The 19,127-nt window shown below is 39.1% G+C and overlaps 1 protein-coding gene across 1 annotated transcript in view; it reads right to left on the bottom strand.

Annotated features, from left to right (window-relative positions):
* Positions 1-15,602, bottom strand: part of LOC107600467 (transcription initiation factor TFIID subunit 4-like) — a 57,317-nt gene extending 41,715 nt beyond the window's left edge. The window contains exons 1-3 of the mRNA XM_016292377.1: positions 15,475-15,602; positions 13,028-13,153; positions 9,148-9,204 (exon numbers count right to left, since the gene is read on the bottom strand). Of these exons, the coding sequence (XP_016147863.1) occupies positions 9,148-9,204; positions 13,028-13,153; positions 15,475-15,489 (198 nt within the window). The 5' untranslated portion in view covers positions 15,490-15,602. The remainder of the gene's footprint in view (positions 1-9,147; positions 9,205-13,027; positions 13,154-15,474) is intronic.
* Positions 15,603-19,127: the final 3,525 nt, after the last annotated feature.

Genomic DNA, 19,127 nt, shown 5'->3' with positions numbered 1-19,127 from the left:
TCAAAAATGTTTCTTAAGCAGCAGATCAGCATATTAGAATGATTTCTGAAGATCATGTGACACTGAAGACTGGAGTAATGATGCTGCAAATACAGCTGCGCATCACAGAAATACATTACAGTTTAACAGATATTCACATAGAAAACAGTTATTTTAAATTGTAATAATATTTCACATTTTTTATGTATTTTTGATCAAATAAATGCAGCCTTGCTGAACAGAAGAGACTCTTTCAAAAACATTACCGACCCCAAACATTTGAACAACAGTCTATATAATTTTTAAATTCATAGCAATCTATTCACATATTATTTGTAAATTAAACTCACTTCATCTCAGACAGATGTGGAAAAACAAGTGGCTTAAAGTGTAGAGAAATGGCAGCATTTACTTAGTTATAGTGGCAGTAGTAGTTAGTGACAAAAAAAAGGAATCTGATGGAGTATATGTACCATAAATAAATGGTAATTTATTAATTACTCTCCCTTATTAATCTCTAAAGCTCAGCTGAATTGTCTGTGTGGTCAATAAACACATGGCTAGTCTGGAGTCTGGTTTTCTAACACTGTCCCTTTCATCTTTCTGTTCATTGTGTCCCATTTGCCTCTCTCTCTCTCTCTCTCGTTGTGTTTTTCTCTCTGTTACTCAGACCCATCATTTCATCCCCAAAAGAGTAGCTCTTCATTCCTGATCCCCCTGCTGCTAACATCCCAAGGAGATTCACGTACAAAGAGAAAGACCTCCTACAGGCGACCACACACACACGCACACACACACACACACACACACACACATGCACACACACGCACACACATGCACACACATGCACACACACACACATGCACACACACACACACACACACGCACAAACGCACACACGCACACACACGCACACACACACCCGCACACACATGCACACACACACACATGCACACACACACATGCACACACACACACACTCGGGCCTTTCGCTGTTCAGATTCCTCGCCATCTCGCTCACAGGCAAAAATCTCGCTTTGTGTTGTTCTTTCTCTCATTACAGCACTTTGTAATAATATTCACAAACACACAGGAACACCAAAGGTATTTTTAAAGCTTGCTTCTCTTCTCCGCTTCTTTTTTCCCCATTCCTTCTTTCTTACATCTGAAATTTGACTTCAGGAATCTTAGGGATGAAACAAGCAGCCACAAAGAGTAAAATAAAAACAGATTCAGGACAGACGTTTCAGCGGCTGAGTGATGTCTTTTGTCTTTTAAAAAGGGCTTTGTTGTGAGATTTTGAACATTTTTTTTTAGGATTTTTGTTGAGATTTAAATCAAATGTATCTAAAATGTTTCTCCTAGACAGAAATGAGATTAAATAGAGAGCAAATGGCCACAGACCTGCTTTTCATCTTGAAAAAAAAGACATTGGCGATCTCAAATGTGTCTCCTTTAGAAATTCTCAGCAATGTCTTAAACTGTTCTCAGATTTGCCAAGATATCGATACGAACTGAATATTTCTCATTAAACTCTGCCAATGACATATGATCATTTTATAGCATTATTTGTTTTATATTTTTATATTTTTATTTGTCCTAAACAATTTTTGGAGAAACATCTGATTATTATTATTACTGTGCTTGTTGTGTTCGTTTATGTTTGCATTAAGTTTATGCATAATGAAAACCAATAAAAAAAATGACATTTTCAAAAAAATGAGACGAAGTTCAGACTTAACCTGAAACACTCTTGAGAACATTTTACTCACAATTCGGGACCCAAGTAATCATACGTGCTACTATTAAAAGACAAATAACCAATTGATGAAATGCATTTTTGCATGGATCTCTAGTTATGTTTTGCGATGAGCACTAATAATAATTATGCTTAATTTAGCAAACATCAGTAACCTAAAAAACAGATCTGGAGTCATTTAAAACATACTTTCGAACTTCTTCAAATAGTTTTTTTTAATGTATCAGAATGATTCAAATTCCTTCTATGATGGAAATATTCCCTCACATTCTGAGATCTTGGCAAAATCAATCCACACAAACCTCCAATCCACAGTCTTTCCTTCTGCATAGTCACACTTTCCAAAGGATAGTTTACTTTACAGAAAGAACAAGGCATTATGGATGTTTGTGTCTGTGGCTCTTTTATGTATGTCAGTCTTATTGGATGAGGCTGCTACCCACAATGCTGTGGTGTAAGAATGCATCGCTAGCAATAAAACAGAGAACACGACGGAGGAAAAAAAGAATGGTGAGAATGGAGGATTGAGAAACTGCAATCGCCTGAGGAGGGAAAATATTTGAGGAAAATGATTCGAACAAAAAGCCAAGAGATTCCCACCGGACACATCCAAGTTTCACGTGAAGGATCTCAGATTCACAAGGATGTGAAATACGAACAAGATAGTGAGAAAGTAAGACACATAGAGGAGAAAGAGGACAAACGGTTTTCAATCGGGTCAGGGATAAAGTGAAATTCACTCACCAAACACAAGCAATAATGTCTGAATGCCACGTAATATCTTCATAAATGAGTCCAAGTTATATTAATGATGACCACATAGGTGTATCGGACCATATTTTTGTGTTTTTAAACTCTCAGAACTGGTCTAATTGGGCTGTTAATGGAAACAGGTAATATAGGGCTTCAGTTTCAAACCATAAACTCTATTCCTGTGGCAGGCTACAACAGTACTGTCTATATCTGTTATTATATATTAAAATATTTTGCTACTGGCAGCCTCCTACAGCCCCTTCTGCCTCATCTCTATTGGTCAGTCAAACAGATAGCCCCGCCCCCTAACTCCAGTCATTGGTCGAGCCAGAAGATGACATGTACAGAAGCTCAAACAGGCAGACTGATGTTCTAAAAGCATCACAGTGTTTCACTCGTCAGGAAGTCAAATTCCCAATGACTGACTAATAGTGACTCTGCACATTAAACTGACAGAAACTAAATCTAAATATTACAAACTTCACCTTTAAGGAACAGTTCAAAAGTTTGAAGTTGGTAAAACTTGTTAATGTTTTGGAAAGAGTCTCTTCTGTTCGCCAAGGCTGTATTTATTTGATCAAATATTCATTTAAAAATGTGAAATATTATTACAATTTAAAATAACTGTGCTATATGTGAATATCTGTTAAAATGTAATAAAATGTAATCAGCATCATTACTCCAGTCTTCAGTGTCACATGATCTTCAGAAATCATTCTAATATGCTGATTTGCTGCTCAAGAAACATTTCTGATTATTATCCATGTTGAAAACCATTGTGCTGCTTCATATATTTGTGGAAACCGTGATACATTTTATTTTTCAGGTTTCTTTGATGAATAGATAGTTCAAAAGAATAGCATTTATTTGAAATAGAAATCTTTCATAACAATTTCTGATTATTATCAATGTTGAAAACCATTGTGCTGCTTCATATATTTGTGGAAACCGTGATACATTTAATTTTTCAGGTTTCTTTGATGAATAGATAGTTCAAAAGAATAGCATTTATTTGAAATAGAAATCTTTCATAACAATATAAATGCCTTTACTGTCACTTTTGATCAATTTAATGCATCCTTGTGTAACCCCTCTCTCCCGGGTCCTCACCGCCACACCTCGTTCTTGTCCCGAGTGGGTCTCGAACCCGGGTCTCAGGCATGGGAGACGGACGCACTAACAAGGAGACTAAAGACTGCAGCCCCTAGCGTGTCTCTTGAGATCAGGGGAGTGAGGTTTATCTGCACAGTACCTACTCGCTGGCCTCCGTTACACTCACCCCCTAAACCTCACTCCCATCCGGGTCACGGCACCAATGTAGCCCCTCTCTCCCAGGTCCTCACCACCACACTCATTCTTGTTCCGAGTGGGTCTCGAACCTGGGTCTCAGGCATGGGAGGCGGACGCACTAACAAGGAGGCTAAAGACTGCAGCCCCTAGCGTGTCTCTTGAGATCAGGGGAGTGAGGTTTATCTGCACAGCACCTACTCGCTGGCCTCCATTACACTCACCCCCATCCGGGTCACGGCACCAATGTAAGCCCTCTCTCCCGGGTCCTCACCGCCACACCTCGTTCTTGTTCCGAGTGGGTCTTGAACCTGGGTCTCAGGCATGGGAGGCGGACGCACTAACAAGGAGGCTAAAGACCGCAGCCCCTAGCAGACGCACTAACAAGTTAACACTTGCTGAACAAAAGTATAATGTAAAAGTATTATGTAATATATGTATATATATATATATTTAGGGTGTATATATATATATATATTTAGGGTGTAAATATATATATTTAATATATGTATATGTATATATATATATATTTAGGGTGAGTAAATGATGACAGAATGTGATTTATCTGTTGATTGGTCTCAGATTAAATTGTCGCGTCTAAAGATCTCTGATTGACCTTCTTCTGTGTTTGATGTCCACTCACAGTCATCAGCAGTGGTTCAAACTTGTGCGTTTAGCATCACCGGGAGCCAACGTTTACGCCACCTCTGTTACTCTGTCCTTGTCTGTGACACATCGGCCGGCGGGAGCGCTGGACCAGGGGCTGTTGAGGTCAAACGCACCAGTTTACCCAGGTGTTCAGCAGTGGTCACTCTGTGTCCTCTGCCCTGCCTCCTCTCCTCTCCTGTTGAGAGCGGGGCAGCGATGATGAATCTGTGGCCGCAGAGTGTCTGTGTGACCTGACACAGTGATGTATCTGCCAGGGCTTCTCTCGCTCGCTCTCTTTTATGTATTTGCGGCTTCTTTCACTTTATTTTGCCTTCTTCCTCTCTCTATTTGTCATGTGTCCCCTCGCAATCTCTCCGCTTTTCTCTGCAGATTCGCTGTATCTGCGGTGAGGCGCTGCTGATTAGAGTGGGCGGCCCGGTTCCTGCATCCTGTCTCTTTTTTTGGTCATTGATTTTCACCCTGGGCACTTAAAAAAATATCCCATCTGACCTTTGGGCATCACTGAGGACTGTGGAAATAGGTTCCTGAACACACGTGCTCGATGACATTACGGGGAATCGGATGTTTGTGAAGGGCAGAAAAAGACAAATGATAGAAAACCTGCCCCGATCAGAAAACATCTGTCCATCAGATGCACGCGCTTGTCGAGGCAGACGCTCGTTTAATGGAGTCTCCCAAAGGAAAGACAAATCACAAGTCAGATCTCGTCGATATCACAATTGCGATTTCAAAAGAGAGCAAATTGAAAAAGACTCAGGAGAAACTTCTCACAGATTGGCAGAAAAGACCTAAAAAATGTCTCAAACTGCACTCAACTGCAATCAAATCTCAGAGATCTCAATATGAACTTTTATATCATAAATAATGATATAAAATGAATGTGCTTAGAAGAGCAGATTGTTTGGTTTGGGGAGAATTTGATGAGGAATATTTGAGACCAAGCTGAGATCTCAGACTTTTGATTGCAGATTTTGGTATCTTGGCTGGTTTGAGCATAGTTTGAGACATCTTTCTTTGGTCTTTCAGCGTCTTCTGTGTATTTGAACCCTTTCCAACAATGACTGTATGATTTTGAGATCCATCTTTTTAACTGACTCTTACGCAACTATTACAAAAGGTGAAAATGTTTACTGATGCTCAAGAAGGAAACACAATGCATTAAAGGCAGGGGGTGTAAACTTTTGAATAGGATGATGATGTGTAAATTTATTTTGTTTAAAGATCTTTTTTTTTTATTTAATACTGCCCTTCAAAAGCTACTACTTACATGTTTTCCAGAAGACAAAATAAGTACAATTTATCCAATGCAGAAAGTTTACACACCCCGGCTCTTAATGCATCAAGTTGCCTTCTTGAGCATCAGTAATTATATTTTTATTTTTTTACATACCTGATTAGTGTTCCAAAATATTCAAAAGTATTTAGATTAAGTTGCAAAACTTATGTATTTTGTAATCTGTAGTGAAAGTAACCTTCCCAACCCTGATTGCAATCTAGGAGAAACAACTGAGACATTAAAGACATTAAATCTGACAAATCAAAAGGTGTAAAAGTCCCAAATATATGACAAGATATACGATATGTTAGTCAAAAATGATAATTATGTCATCATTTACTCACCCACATCATTCCAAACCTGTAAATATCTTTTCTATGGAACACAAAATGAAATTGTGAATACATGAGGCAGAGTAAATGAGAGAATTTTTTTAAACTACATTTCCCCTTAAACTAAATTGTTGTGCAAATCTTATCAGGAGTTGTGAAATCAAGTTGTTGGTATAAATGTGACTACTAGTGACACTGACAAGAGATGCAGAAAGACTCTCTTGTGTGTGTGTGTGTGTGTGTGTGTGTGTGTGTGTCCATGGTGTGGTTATGAGTAATAAACCTCTCTCTCGTCGTTCTACCCGTCACAGAGAGTGAAAGCAGTGCAGATCAACCTCATTATCCTGATGAAAATTTGGGCAGATGTGCGAAACCTCTACGACAGACGCAAACAGCAGCTCTGTCGCCTGCAGCCAATCAGGAGATGAAAACCGGAGGAAGAACCGCACTGAGAAACGACCACAGCCATTACGCCCAGAGAGAGAGAGAGAGAGAGAGAGAGAGAGAGAGAGATGGAGTGTGTTTGCGCGCAGAGAGAGAGAGAGAGAGAGAGAGAGAGAGAGAGAGAGAGAGCGAGAGAGAGAGAGAGAGACGGAAAAACACCATTTCTGGTGCAACAGCAAATAAAAGTGAGATTTCAGCCTATTTAAAATTCTGATTGGAAACAAGTTGGGAGTTTTTGATGACACAGACGGAGCGAGTGTGTGTGTGTGTGTGTGTGTGTGAGAGCTGTAGTAGTCGTTCTGTGGTTGGAAAGTTAATCTGGCTGTGTTGAGATGATGAGCTGCCTGCCACTTAACAGGGCGGAGATCCACTTTGATCACACGGCCTCAGGCACAGCCTATTACAAATCACCTCATTTACATACAGCACAGGCTGATGGGAAGACTACAATCCACTCTAAAGGGTTACACCTCTCTAATGTGGAGCAGAAGAGAGAGAGAGTGAGAGGAAACAAGGGTGATACCTAAAAAAAAGATGGACAGATGACAGTCAGGAGATCTAGTGAAGAAGATACACGGGTGACAATTAGTTACCAAATCTTAGAACTAAGTATCAATGTTCAGCGTTTATGCTGCAGACTGTTATTCCTCAAATCATGTGTGCTATTGAGAAAAGGTGCGTTGTTTCTTTACTAAGTAATTAAATGCATCATTTTCACCAGCTGCACCATGAAACAGGTGAAAAAATACCACAAATGCACATCTACAGAACAGACGATTACTGATCACGTTTCCCACTAGACAGAAAAGAACCACCTAGCAACCACCAGAAAACCCTAACAACCCCCCAAAACACTGTAGCAACAGCAACATGCTGAAAAACACTCAGAACATCTTAGCAACTGCACAGCAACCCCTTGGCAACCACTTCAGCATAGAAAAAAGAGGTTTGCATGAACAAGAACACTTGCATTTTCTTTAGAGAACATTAAAATTGGTATAAGATAGTTAGATAGTTAATGGGGGTCTGGGGATTGTTCACAATTAGTACAAAAGCAATCTTGCCTAATGCATGAGAGTAAACCGCTATAGATGGTGTGTATAATTCATTTATCATCGCAGCTCGTCAAGCAGGGCTGTGCACCATTCAGAACTGAATTGAGAATCAATTTAAATTTTAATTCCCGTTTCAGACAGGATGCAGAATTGCTATTTGAATTTAAGGAGGTAGAATTTCCAGTAGCTTAACATGTAGAGTATGGCACTAACAAGGCCAAGGTCATGGGTTTGATTCCCAGGAAAAGCAAGAACTGATCAAATGTAAATGTATATACCTTGAATGTAATTAAGGATAAAAGCGTCAAATGCATAAATATAAATGTAAAATGAACTGAAGTTCTTATAACGGCATGTGAATTATTACCTAGAAAAAAAAGGTTTGCAAAGACAAACTTTGAATAATAATAAAGTTTGATCTGTTTAGAAACCTTTTTAATTCATATACGTATCATTCTTTATGTTTAACACATTTAATTAATCTTCCTGTAGTGCTAGCTAATAACACATTTGGTTATGGGTTTGATTCCCAGGGAAAGCTTTCACTGATAATATGTGTAACTTGAAAGCAATGTAAGTTTCCTTGGATAAAAGCATCTGCCAAATGCATAAATGTAAACGTAAATGTAAGTGTCCAATTCAGCTTCCTGAGAGTTGTGGCCAATTCCATTCAAATTCCAACTCATGAATTGCAAAAAAGTCAATTCTTCAGTTCAGAATTTTGCACAACTCTGATGTCCACACAGGACTTGCTTGTTCTTTATCCATTTTAGTTTTAGTTTTAAAAGCAAAGTCATTTTCTCAAATTGACAGTAGAAACATAGCTGCAGGTGGAAGGGTGGGATAAAACTCAGCTTTGGGTCGGACAATCAAACCAAGTGAGCAAATTTACAAATGCATTTCTGTGTTCGTATCAGAGGAGGTTTTCAAAACAGGGCTCGTTTGGACTCACATCCACAGCACCATGCACCATCAGTGATGGCCCGAGTGCAAACATCGCAGTGCACGTCACAAACACATGCGTCTAAAGCTGAAGTTGTTTCTACAAATACCACAAACACATGCATCAGCCTCGCATCAAAGTCAACTGTTTTCCCTAAAACTAGCGCGTCATTAGATCTACCAGGAATTGAGAACAGCACTACTTTTAATTGGCAGCGTAAAAAACCAAAATCAATGCAGGAGAAGACACAAGCAAGCAATTTGTGCCTCATACCGCAGTAACGATTACTAATTGTCTCCCGTCTTGCGAGCACAGGACCAGATCGAGCGCCACGCCATCCGCCTTTATGATGCTAATGGACTCTGCAAATTATCCGTCAAACGGGAAAAACTCTGACTTCATCTCCAATCAGATTCCCCATTCTGCCCCGCACAGCACATTCTCCTAAATACCAGCTCAGAGCTGGAGAGAAAGAGGAAAACGCTCATTTTTTTCACAGGACATCAATCAATTAAAATAATTCCTCAAACTTTCTTCTTTCTTTTTTTTCCCCCAGAGTCAGACTTTAAATGGCATTACATATGTAGCACGACATAAAAAATTCATCTGCGGGAGCCTTGAAATGTCAGTGGTAATGATGGAAGCCTCACCTCCTTTGCTTTCTGCTTCAGACGGGCTTGTTCTGGATCTTCTTGCCGCGAGCGACTCTGGGAGAGAAAGAGAGAGAGATGGAGGGAGGATGAACGACAGAAGGAAGGATGGAGGGAGAGACGGGCAGACGGCAGGTGAGCGCATGTCGTAAGCTCACCTCATCTGCCGCACTAAAATAGTTCAGGACAAACAAGGGCAGATCTTATATGTCAAGGACGGAGTGTGTGTGTGTGTGTGTGTGTGTTCAGTGGTGAGTGATTCTACGCCTACGGCTGTGCCCTCCAAACACACACACACACACACACACACACACACGAACACACATACCGCCATAGGCAACTACTAATCAAAAGACACAACACACACACACAGTTACAAATGCAGGTGCAGCCTGACACTCATCAGTGTGTGTGTGTGTGTGCATGTTTATGTGGTTTATGAGGACACAATAATAATAATAATAATAATATGGGTATGACAGAGGTATTACAACGAGAAGGTGATTTATGAGGACATTTTCAGTGTCCCCGTAATTCAAAAGGCTTATAAATAATTCAGAATGAGTTTTTTTGAAAATCTAAAAATGCACAAAATTTCCTGTAAGGGGTAGGTTTAGGGGTAGGGTTGGTGTAGGGCAATAGAATATACGGTTTGTACAGTATAAAAACCATTACGCCTATGGAGAGTCCCCATAAACCATAAAAACAAACCTGTGTGTGTGTGTGTGTGTGTGTGTGTGTGTGTGTGTGTGTATACAAATGTAGAAAATTAAACAATTATTCCAATTTGTGTGTGCATGCTTGTGCCAGTGTCGAAACTGTAAGCCCAAACATGCATCTAGTGGCCCTTTCGTCACATAAAGTGCTGCAGGAATGAGTCCTAAAACCCAGAAATGAGCACTTTTGCACTTCTGGTTCCATCATGCTGAAGTCAGGGGGTTTTGGTCACATGCCTGAAATAAGGTCTGTGTTTAACACAAGCTCAAGGTATTTTCACCTTCTATTCTACGACATTTAAAATAAGCATCTTTATTTTGTAACTCATGCATTACATGGAGGGAAAACAGTTCATTTCAAAATAAATTCATTTCAAAATGTTATGTTTAAATATGCAAAGGAGGCACTGTATTTAAATATGCATTAAATCCCTACAACTTATTTTATTTTATTATATTCCTATTCCATCTATAGCACACCTGTACATACAATTTATTCTTTTTTTTTGTGGTTTATATTTATGCATGTGTTTTTTATTCACATCTCACTTTTATTATCTGTGTGTTGTTGTTGTCTCAGTGTACTGGAAGCTTGTGACACTATAACAAATTCCTTGTATGTGCAAACATACTTGGCAATAAAGCTCTTTCTGATTCTGATTCTGAAGAGTTGTCCGAAGTTTAGTGGACATTGAAGTTTATAACCATAGTATGGTTCTCTTATACCATAACTTCAGCTTTTTACTTCTGCTGATCGCATTTAGGCTTCATAAAGGTTGTGTTCATTTGTGGAAATAATCTTGATGAACGAAATGTGTAAGAATCATAAACTTTTGTTGGTGACAGAGCTTATTTTCTGCAATAATCCAAAATCTTGTTGAGGGAACCAGGGTGATGCTAACATACAAAAATACATCATCCCTGCAGCTTTCTAGTCCTGCTCGTGTGTTTGGATTTGTGCATTTATGTGTGTGTGGTCAGAGAGGGTAATTCTCTCTGCTGAAGCATTTAATCGTGGCCTTGTGTGATTTTACTCTCATTTTGTCTCTTTTAAAGCGAGAGAGATGTGTGAGGTGTGTGCGTGTGATCCTGAGGGCTTTGTGTTTAGGTCTCCGGTCTTTTTTTAATTGCCCCATGAGAACGGCTCCTAACTCTCCCTTCTCTCGGTGAGGAGAGGGGCGGCAGTACTCTGCCCTTCCTCGCTGCTAATTGGTTTTAAATATATCAGGCGGTTCACGTACTGGTCGCTATCTTGGCTGAGAGTAATGCGTTTGGCCCCTGGCCCTCGTGCTCGTCCCCAAAGACTCCAGTCATATTTGAAACGAACGATGAGATTTATTTGAGAAGGTTCATGTTTAAGGGGTCAAATCGCGCTGAGCTTAAAGACGAGAGCGAGAATACAAGGACACAAACGATTGGGTTTCTGCTCCCTCACAATGACCTCAACCCAAAATAAAGCAAGATTTGTTTGTTCTGTCTGTCAATATTCATTCATTCATTGTTTCCAGACTACACTGGCAATGATTTGTTGAGTTCAGAGAGCTACAGACGATACATTTACAATGCATTTGAGCTGGAAACACATATGCATGTTTCCTTGATCGCATTTTAGGCTTCAGCGGAGTTGAAATCCCTAACAACTGCGATACATCAGCTTGCGTAACGTCTCATCCAGGCCCAAAGTCACAGAGGTCGGTGTGGCCATTCGCGCTCGCGTATGAGCTAAACTGTCTGGTTTTGGGAGATATAATCTCCCGCGTGGTCGAGCTATGGCATAATAATGGCATTAGGCTGAAGGGAGGGGAGACTCGGCCGTGCGAGTGGGTCTTTACGGTGGGTCATCGTCTCTGAGCTATATTAATTAATGACGGAAATGAGCCGAAATATTTCACTGTGGTGCCTCTGTTTCCTGGGGCTTCCTGGTCATTTCACAGGATCAGACGCACCGCACTACACATAAAGGTAAACTTTGTTCCAGCATCTTCAGATAAGTTGTGGGCTGATCTGTGATCAGTCACAGCACACTGAGCTCCATCAATGGATGCGGACCAGGGATAACAGGCCAAATTCATGAAAGATGAGTAAGAGCATTTCTCTGTAAATAAAAACATTCTTGGGTAAACTGCCATTGCCAATTAATTTTGTTATTGTAATTTGATATCTGTACAATGTGTTGCAGAATGATTTAGACAGAACTTAGAGATCTGTTATTTGATTTATTTTAAACAACAAATTATGCAAGAATGCTTTTGATTTGTGAGTGATGTACTCAGATATTTATTCTGTTTGTCTTTCCAAAGCTCATCTAATGTCATTGGCTCAGGATCATTGAGATACTACTGAGAATTATATTATATTGTACATAGTTTTTGTTTTTGCATTTTGCATTTTCATTATAACTTTAATGTTTTTGTAATCTTGTTGTGTGTTTTTGTCATTTTTATTAGATTTTATTCAGTTTTTATTATTATAATTTTTTTTATATGCCAAATTCTTTTTATTATTGTTATTATTATACTTTTTTTTTTTATTATTTTTTTTTTTTTACTAAAATTAAGTGAAAAGAAAAATATTGCTTTGGCACCTAGCTGAAATATATATACTTTTTCCATTTTAATTTTCTTCATTTAAAAGTGTATTTTATTTCATGTAACAAAATGTGGATGTGTTGATGGAAGCGATCTACTCCATCTATGTTTTGATCATCGTTCTGAATCTGATCCAGATGTAGTCTTTTACAAAAACGCGATTTTCTCAGCTTTTTGTTCAAAATATTGCTTTTTTCATGAAATTTACCTACATTCAAGTGTTGATAAAAAAGTTTGCATGAAGCTAGAATAAAACAGTTTTTTGTTGTTGTTGTTGTTTAAAACCAGAGACTCTGTTCTTTGTTTTGCTATATTGCATGTTTAGATATTCATACAACAAAATATTCTGGGTGCCATTACACTTTTGTGAATATGATCAAAAATACTGGTGGTGGCTGGCAATTTTTTATTTTTTTTTTAAACGCTGGCAGGAAAAGAGTTAATAAGCGTGGGTGATCTAACCCATGTATTTGAAGAAGTGTGAAGAACTTCTGTTTTCCTGCAGCTGAGATCCCGTCATTAACATTTATGTGCCATAAACGAGAGGATCTGAGAGATCACGAGGTGCCAGATTACCTTCGCTGCTCTGAGGAGAATCTCTCGTTCTCGCTCATCTTTCCTCTGCTTTTCCATCCGTTCCAACTGCTCGAAAAACTTGAGCTGCGAGCGCACATCAGACGACGGCTCGTGCCACTCGTCTTCCTGCAGAGAGACACAGAGAAAGAGGTCAGTTTTGATGCACATTTTCACTTATTTATGAGTGTTTATGACACAATCATGATGAAAACTTTCTTCTTAGGCAGGTGAGACAGAAGTTTATGGGTGGAACGCAAAAAACATGTTTACTTCAGAAAGCGACCTCGATGTTTTGCGCACTTCCTGCGCTATCCCTGCCTCTTTTCATTTTCTGATTAGCTCGTCTCTCCTCTCATCCCTGCCTCCGTCTCTCCTGTGCTTTGATGGCTATGAAGTCAGCCGTGCCTGTTTCAGGACGCTCTTGTTTTTTGCTGATGTCAGTTTCTTCACACAGGCGCGTCTCGTACGGCTCATTTATAAAGCAGCGAGCGGAGAGCGCCAGACGCAACAAAAAAACCACAACACACACCAAACAGAAAAACAAAAAACCAAAACGTGCGTCCGTGACGGCGTTCCTCTTCGCTAAGCTGTTCGCCATGTACACAAATGAACAGCTTTTAAAGCGCTCCGCCACCTGCTTTTCCTCCTTTGTGGGTTTGTTTTGGGTTCCCGTTAACGCGAGTCTCTTGAAAGAGTGCTGCGTTTAATGTGATGCGCTCGGCTGTGCGGGTAAAGCGTGTGTTGGACTCTCTGGCTGTGGGTTTGTTTACCTGTCTGCTTCGGTCTCTTTGTAATTCATGTGCCCAAAAGTTTCCACTTCAACAGCAGCATTTCAGCAACACTTCAACAATACGATTGCGTGTGTTAACATGAACTAACAGTGAAAAATATACATATATCTAATACATTTAAACATTAAAACTGCACACATAGACATGCATAATGAACTAACAATAGAATGCATACAAACAGAAAGTTTATTAACACAAACTTCAGCAAACCAGTCAAGTTATTCTGTAAAACAGCCAGTCAGAATGGCAAGTGATTGCTAGGGTGTTCAAGATGATTTCTAGGGTTGTTTAGGTGGTTACTATGGTGCTGCTAGGGTATTCTGGATGGCTGCTGGGTCATTGCTAGGGTGCTGCCAAGAATCCTGGTTGCAAGGGCATTGCTAGTGGGTCACTAGGGTGTTTAAGATGGTTTCTATGGCAGTTTGGGTGGTTGCTATGGTGTTGCTAGGGTTTTCCAGATGGCTGCAGGGGCATTTTGGAACATTTCTAGGGTGCTGCCAAGAGTTCTGGTTGCTAAGGCATTTCTAGGGTGTTCAAGATGGTTTTTAGGGTAGTTTGGATGGCTGCTATGGCATTGCTATGGTGTTCTGGATGGCTGCTGGGTCATTGCTAGGGTGCTGCCAAGAGTCCTGGTTGCTAGGGCATTGCTAGTGGGTCGCTAGGGTGTTTAAGATGGTTTCTATGGCAGTTTGGGTGGTTGCTATGGTGTTGCTAGGGTTTTCCAGATGGCTGCAGGGGCATTTTGGAACATTTCTAGGGTGCTGCCAAGAGTTCTGGTTGCTAAGGCATTGCTAGGGTGTTCAAGATGGTTTCTAGGGTTGTTTAGGTGGTTACTATGGTGTTGCTATGGTATTCTGGATGGCTGCTGGGTCATTGCTAGGGTGCTGCCAAGAGTTCTGGTAGCTAGTGCATTGCTATGTTGTTGCTAAGGTGTTCAAGATTGTTTCTAGGGCATTCTAGGTGGCTGCTTGGGTCTTGCAAAGCCGTTGCTAGAGTGTTGCTAGAGAGGTGTTTCTAAGTGGTTGCTGGGTGGTTGTTAGGGTGTACAAGGTTGTTACTAGGGCATTGTTAGGTGGTTGCTTAGGTGTTCCTAAGCTGTTACTAGAGTGATGTGGTTGGTTGCTAGGCTGTTGTATGTGGTTGCTAGGGTGCTGCCAAAGAGTTCTGTACAGTTGCTAAGACACAGCTAGGTGGTTGCTAGGGTGTCCAAGATGGTTTTTAGGGCATTTTTAAAGTGGTTGCTAGGATGTTAAAGTTGGTTTCTAGGGCATTCTGGGTGGTTTCTTAGGTGTTACTAGGGTACACAAGGTGGTTGCTATGGCTTTGCTAGGGCATCAGTAGGCAGCTGCTAAGGTGTTCTAGCAAATTATTTTCATGTTAATGATGTTTGATTAGTTTTTGCTGTGAGCAGCCGAATTAACCAATGTGTGTTTGTGACTGTCAGATGATGTTAGTGTCGTTTGCAGGAAAACTATTTACAGCAACACAGGATACATATATAAACACTGTTGGGGTAACACATTACAAGTAATGCGAGTTACGTAATCAGATTTCTTTTTTTTTTTTAGGGAGTAACGCAATATTGAAATGCATTGCTTTAACTTTCCCCAACACTGTATATAAACAATAAAAGCATCTCTTCCACAAGTCTCGTACCTTACACGAGTCCATTCTGTGCTGGGCGATGGAGGAAACTTTCTCCAGCACCGTCCGTAATCTGGACTGGGTGGCGTGAGAGATGAAGTTCACAGCATCCAGCGGTACGTCCGTCACTCCAAACCTCTTAGCTGAAACAAGAAAGAAGCAGATGCAGATGTTACAAAAAAATATCAATAATCAAACAAAACACATCACCGCGCAGATGTTTGGAAGGAAGTTCAGTGAGAGAAAATTACATCTGTCCTGTCTTATAAATCTTCCACAAAAAGGTCCAATGTGTGGTGAAACAACAAAGAGTTGTTATGATGAACCGACACGACCTGCATTTAAAACACAAATATGTTGAGAGGATGTTTTGTCGCACCAGCGGCTCATTTTCAAACCTGATTTCCTGAAATTTCAGCAAAATGAGTTTGGATGAGCCTCTGTGGTTTGGAAGGTCAGCAAAGCTGATCCAACCACCCAGAAGAGCTCGAGAGACTTATACAAGCAACTCTGTCTCAGTTGTTTCTTTGAGTTCATATTGAGATCTCTGACTTTTGACTGCAGATAGAGGAATCTTGGCATATCTAAGCACAGTCTGAGACATTTTGGAGAAAAATATTAGCTTATTAGGAGAAATATCTGAGAAACAAGAGCAACTTTCTCCATTTCACTGGACTGATACTGAGGAGAAAAATTAGAGACTGACATTTTAATCTGTGATTACTCTTTCCTATGAAAAAGAAAAAAGGAAAATCAGCTCTTTCACATGAGTTGACAACTTTTACTTTAAAGGATAATTAGCACCAGTTTCTAAAATCCGCTGCAAACCTTCTGAGCCAGAAATGTCCACAAGTCCGAGTCAAGTCTTGAGTCTTTAAGCTGGAATCAGACGTCTGGAGTCTTTCATCACGAGTCCGGGTCGAGTCTGGAGTCATTTCATTAATTGTTGCAAATAAATTCTCATCCTTAAAATCCTATTTACAAGCTTGTATTTTAAAGACAAAATATGTTCCAGGGATACTACAAGGAATCTAGCTCAAATTGTCTTCCTCTACCTGTACATAGAGTCAATCCAAGATACAAAAATACATGTAAAATTATTAATTTGAGGAGGCCCGTTCATATTCAAAATCATCTGTAACACCATGATGTAGCCACTAGTTGCTAATTAATCTAATTCTAGTAATAATTAATCCCACATCAATTTTAGATGAGAATATAGCCCCCAAAAGATCATTTAAAAACATTGTGTTAGATGAGTACAGCATTGGATAGACATTACAAAAAAATTCCTACTTTGATTCAACATATCATAAATAATTATAATAGATGAACATTAATGGTTTTTTAAAAATGAGAACTGAAATATGAAATTATTTTTTTAAATGAAATGATAATCAAATTATGAAACTAAAACTTCCAGTAGGTGGCGCAAGTGAATCATTGACTCGGGGAAAAAAAACGTAAAATAGATTAATTCAGGAACGAAACACTGCTGTTTTTCTTAGAGTCGCACAAAAGTTTTGTTGTGGCTTTGTTTGAACTAAAATGAGAACTGAAATATGAAATTATTTTTTTAAATGAAATGATAATCAAATTATGAAACTAAAACTTCCAGTAGGTGGCGCAAGTGAATCATTGACTCGGGGAAAAAAAAACGTAAAATAGATTAATTCAGGAACGAAACACTGCTGTTTTTCTTAGAGTCGCACAAAAGTTTTGTTGTGGCTTTGTTTGAACTATTTTTCATTTGCGAAACTGAGCAAAGCAGACAATACAATATTGTGTCTAAAACTTCACATGATATTAACTTCTTGTTTATTGAACTATTGTATTAAAATCTATATCACATTTGCAATCGTGCAGATATTCGGGAAAACAGCACTCTTGCTCGTGTGATATTGCTAAACTATATCATACATAGTTTATATAATATATAAACCCATACGCATTATTTTTTCCGTAATTAATAGCACCAATTACAACGTTAAATAGACAGTAAGTAGACATAATTACTTTTATTAGGTACTGCATCTGAATAAATGATTTATAAGCTTGTTTACCCATGGGGACCTCAATTTAGGTCCCCATGAGTTGGTGTGTATTCAGGTTTAAGTCCCCACCGGGATAGAAAAAACATACACACACACACAAACCCATACACATTAAGAGAGAGAAAAGCCATATCTTTAATAAAGCCATATATTACAAAAATATTGATAAAACGTCATGCTCGGTTTAAGGCTAGATTTTTCGTTCATGTTTTTAACAGGACACACTGCATCATATTTAATGTTAATGTTATTAACCTTTGTGGGTGCATTTTAAGATGTAAAACGTTCGAAGAGGTATGTGGTCATTCCAGTATCTTTAATTGTTTTCCCACATTCACTGCATCTAGCCGATCTTCATGAAGTTCCTGATTCTGACACTAATATAACCAAATGTCTAACACTTGCATTGTCTATTCTTTTTCTATTCTATCTTCTTTTTATTTATTATAAAAAAAATTAACCCTCTAACACTAGCATTTTCTAATCTTTTTCTATTCTTTTGACTTGTTTTATTTTTATTTAAATAAAATAACATGTAAAATATGTGGCACAGATATAGTAAAAACATACAAGTAACTCCCAAGTTCTTTCTTCATGATATCAGTAGTTAAGGATAAAACACTTGAGTTGTGTTTAAAATATTCTCGAGTGCTTCTTGTTGAGTCGAGTCAAGTCTGAAGTCTTTTCAGGTCGAGTCTGGAGTTGAGTCTGAAGTCTATTAAAATGCAACTCGAGTGCCCATCTACATCTTCTGAGCGCTTCTATCTACAACATCCCCATCTTTAATTTGCTATTAACATAAGTTCTCCTTCCACTGTTATTTGAAGGTAATCACACCAATTATTTAAATCAGCCGCTAAACGTGCTGAGAGTGTCCTTAATGACTCCAAACGAGATCTTACAAGGGAACAAGTAAAAACAGGAAAAAGAAATGCTGAAAACATCATAGAAATGTCAAAACATGAGGAGTTTCTTAAGGCCACGGCTCTTTAAAAAGCACAAGAAGCCTTTAGATGAATTAAAGAATTTAAGAACTTTGGTCCTAAAAAATAACAAGCTGCTTTTCCAGACAATAAAATCTTTTGTAAATGTCTTCATGGAGGTTTACCTGTGTTTTAAAACTCGTCACCTATAAACAATCTGTCAGAAGAGCTTCAGTCCCCACAGACGGAGCGCTTGCTCAAAAACCATCCTGTGGGTCAGTTCAACCACACAATTACTCTGATCTGACACGGTTTACATGAGACACTCCAGATGGACCAGAAGTCCTCACACACACAGCTGGAGTCTTCATTTGAACATGCATGAACGACATTAAGTACACTTGCATTAATACATTTGGCAGACGCTTTTATCCAAAGTGATTATCATTGCATTCAAGGTGGCTATAAGGTGCTAGATGATGTCTTAAACTTCATTTGTATGATGGGTAAACAACATATTTACAAAGCTAGACACCTTCAGTTTAAACCCAACTGTGCAGTATTTGCTATTTTCTATATTCCCCCACTTGTTTTTGTTTTCTAATGTTGTATTTTTGTTGACCCATACTCGGGTGCACACACACACCGTGAACACACACCCGGAGCAGTGGGCAGCCATTTATGCTGC

This window comes from Sinocyclocheilus grahami, unplaced genomic scaffold (assembly GCF_001515645.1).
Source record: "Sinocyclocheilus grahami isolate Dianchi unplaced genomic scaffold, SAMN03320097.WGS_v1.1 scaffold14.1, whole genome shotgun sequence".
In the NCBI taxonomy this organism is placed as follows: domain Eukaryota; kingdom Metazoa; phylum Chordata; class Actinopteri; order Cypriniformes; family Cyprinidae; genus Sinocyclocheilus; species Sinocyclocheilus grahami.
The sequence above is the reverse complement of the archived record's forward strand: the minus strand, read 5'-3'. Positions and strand labels throughout refer to the sequence as shown.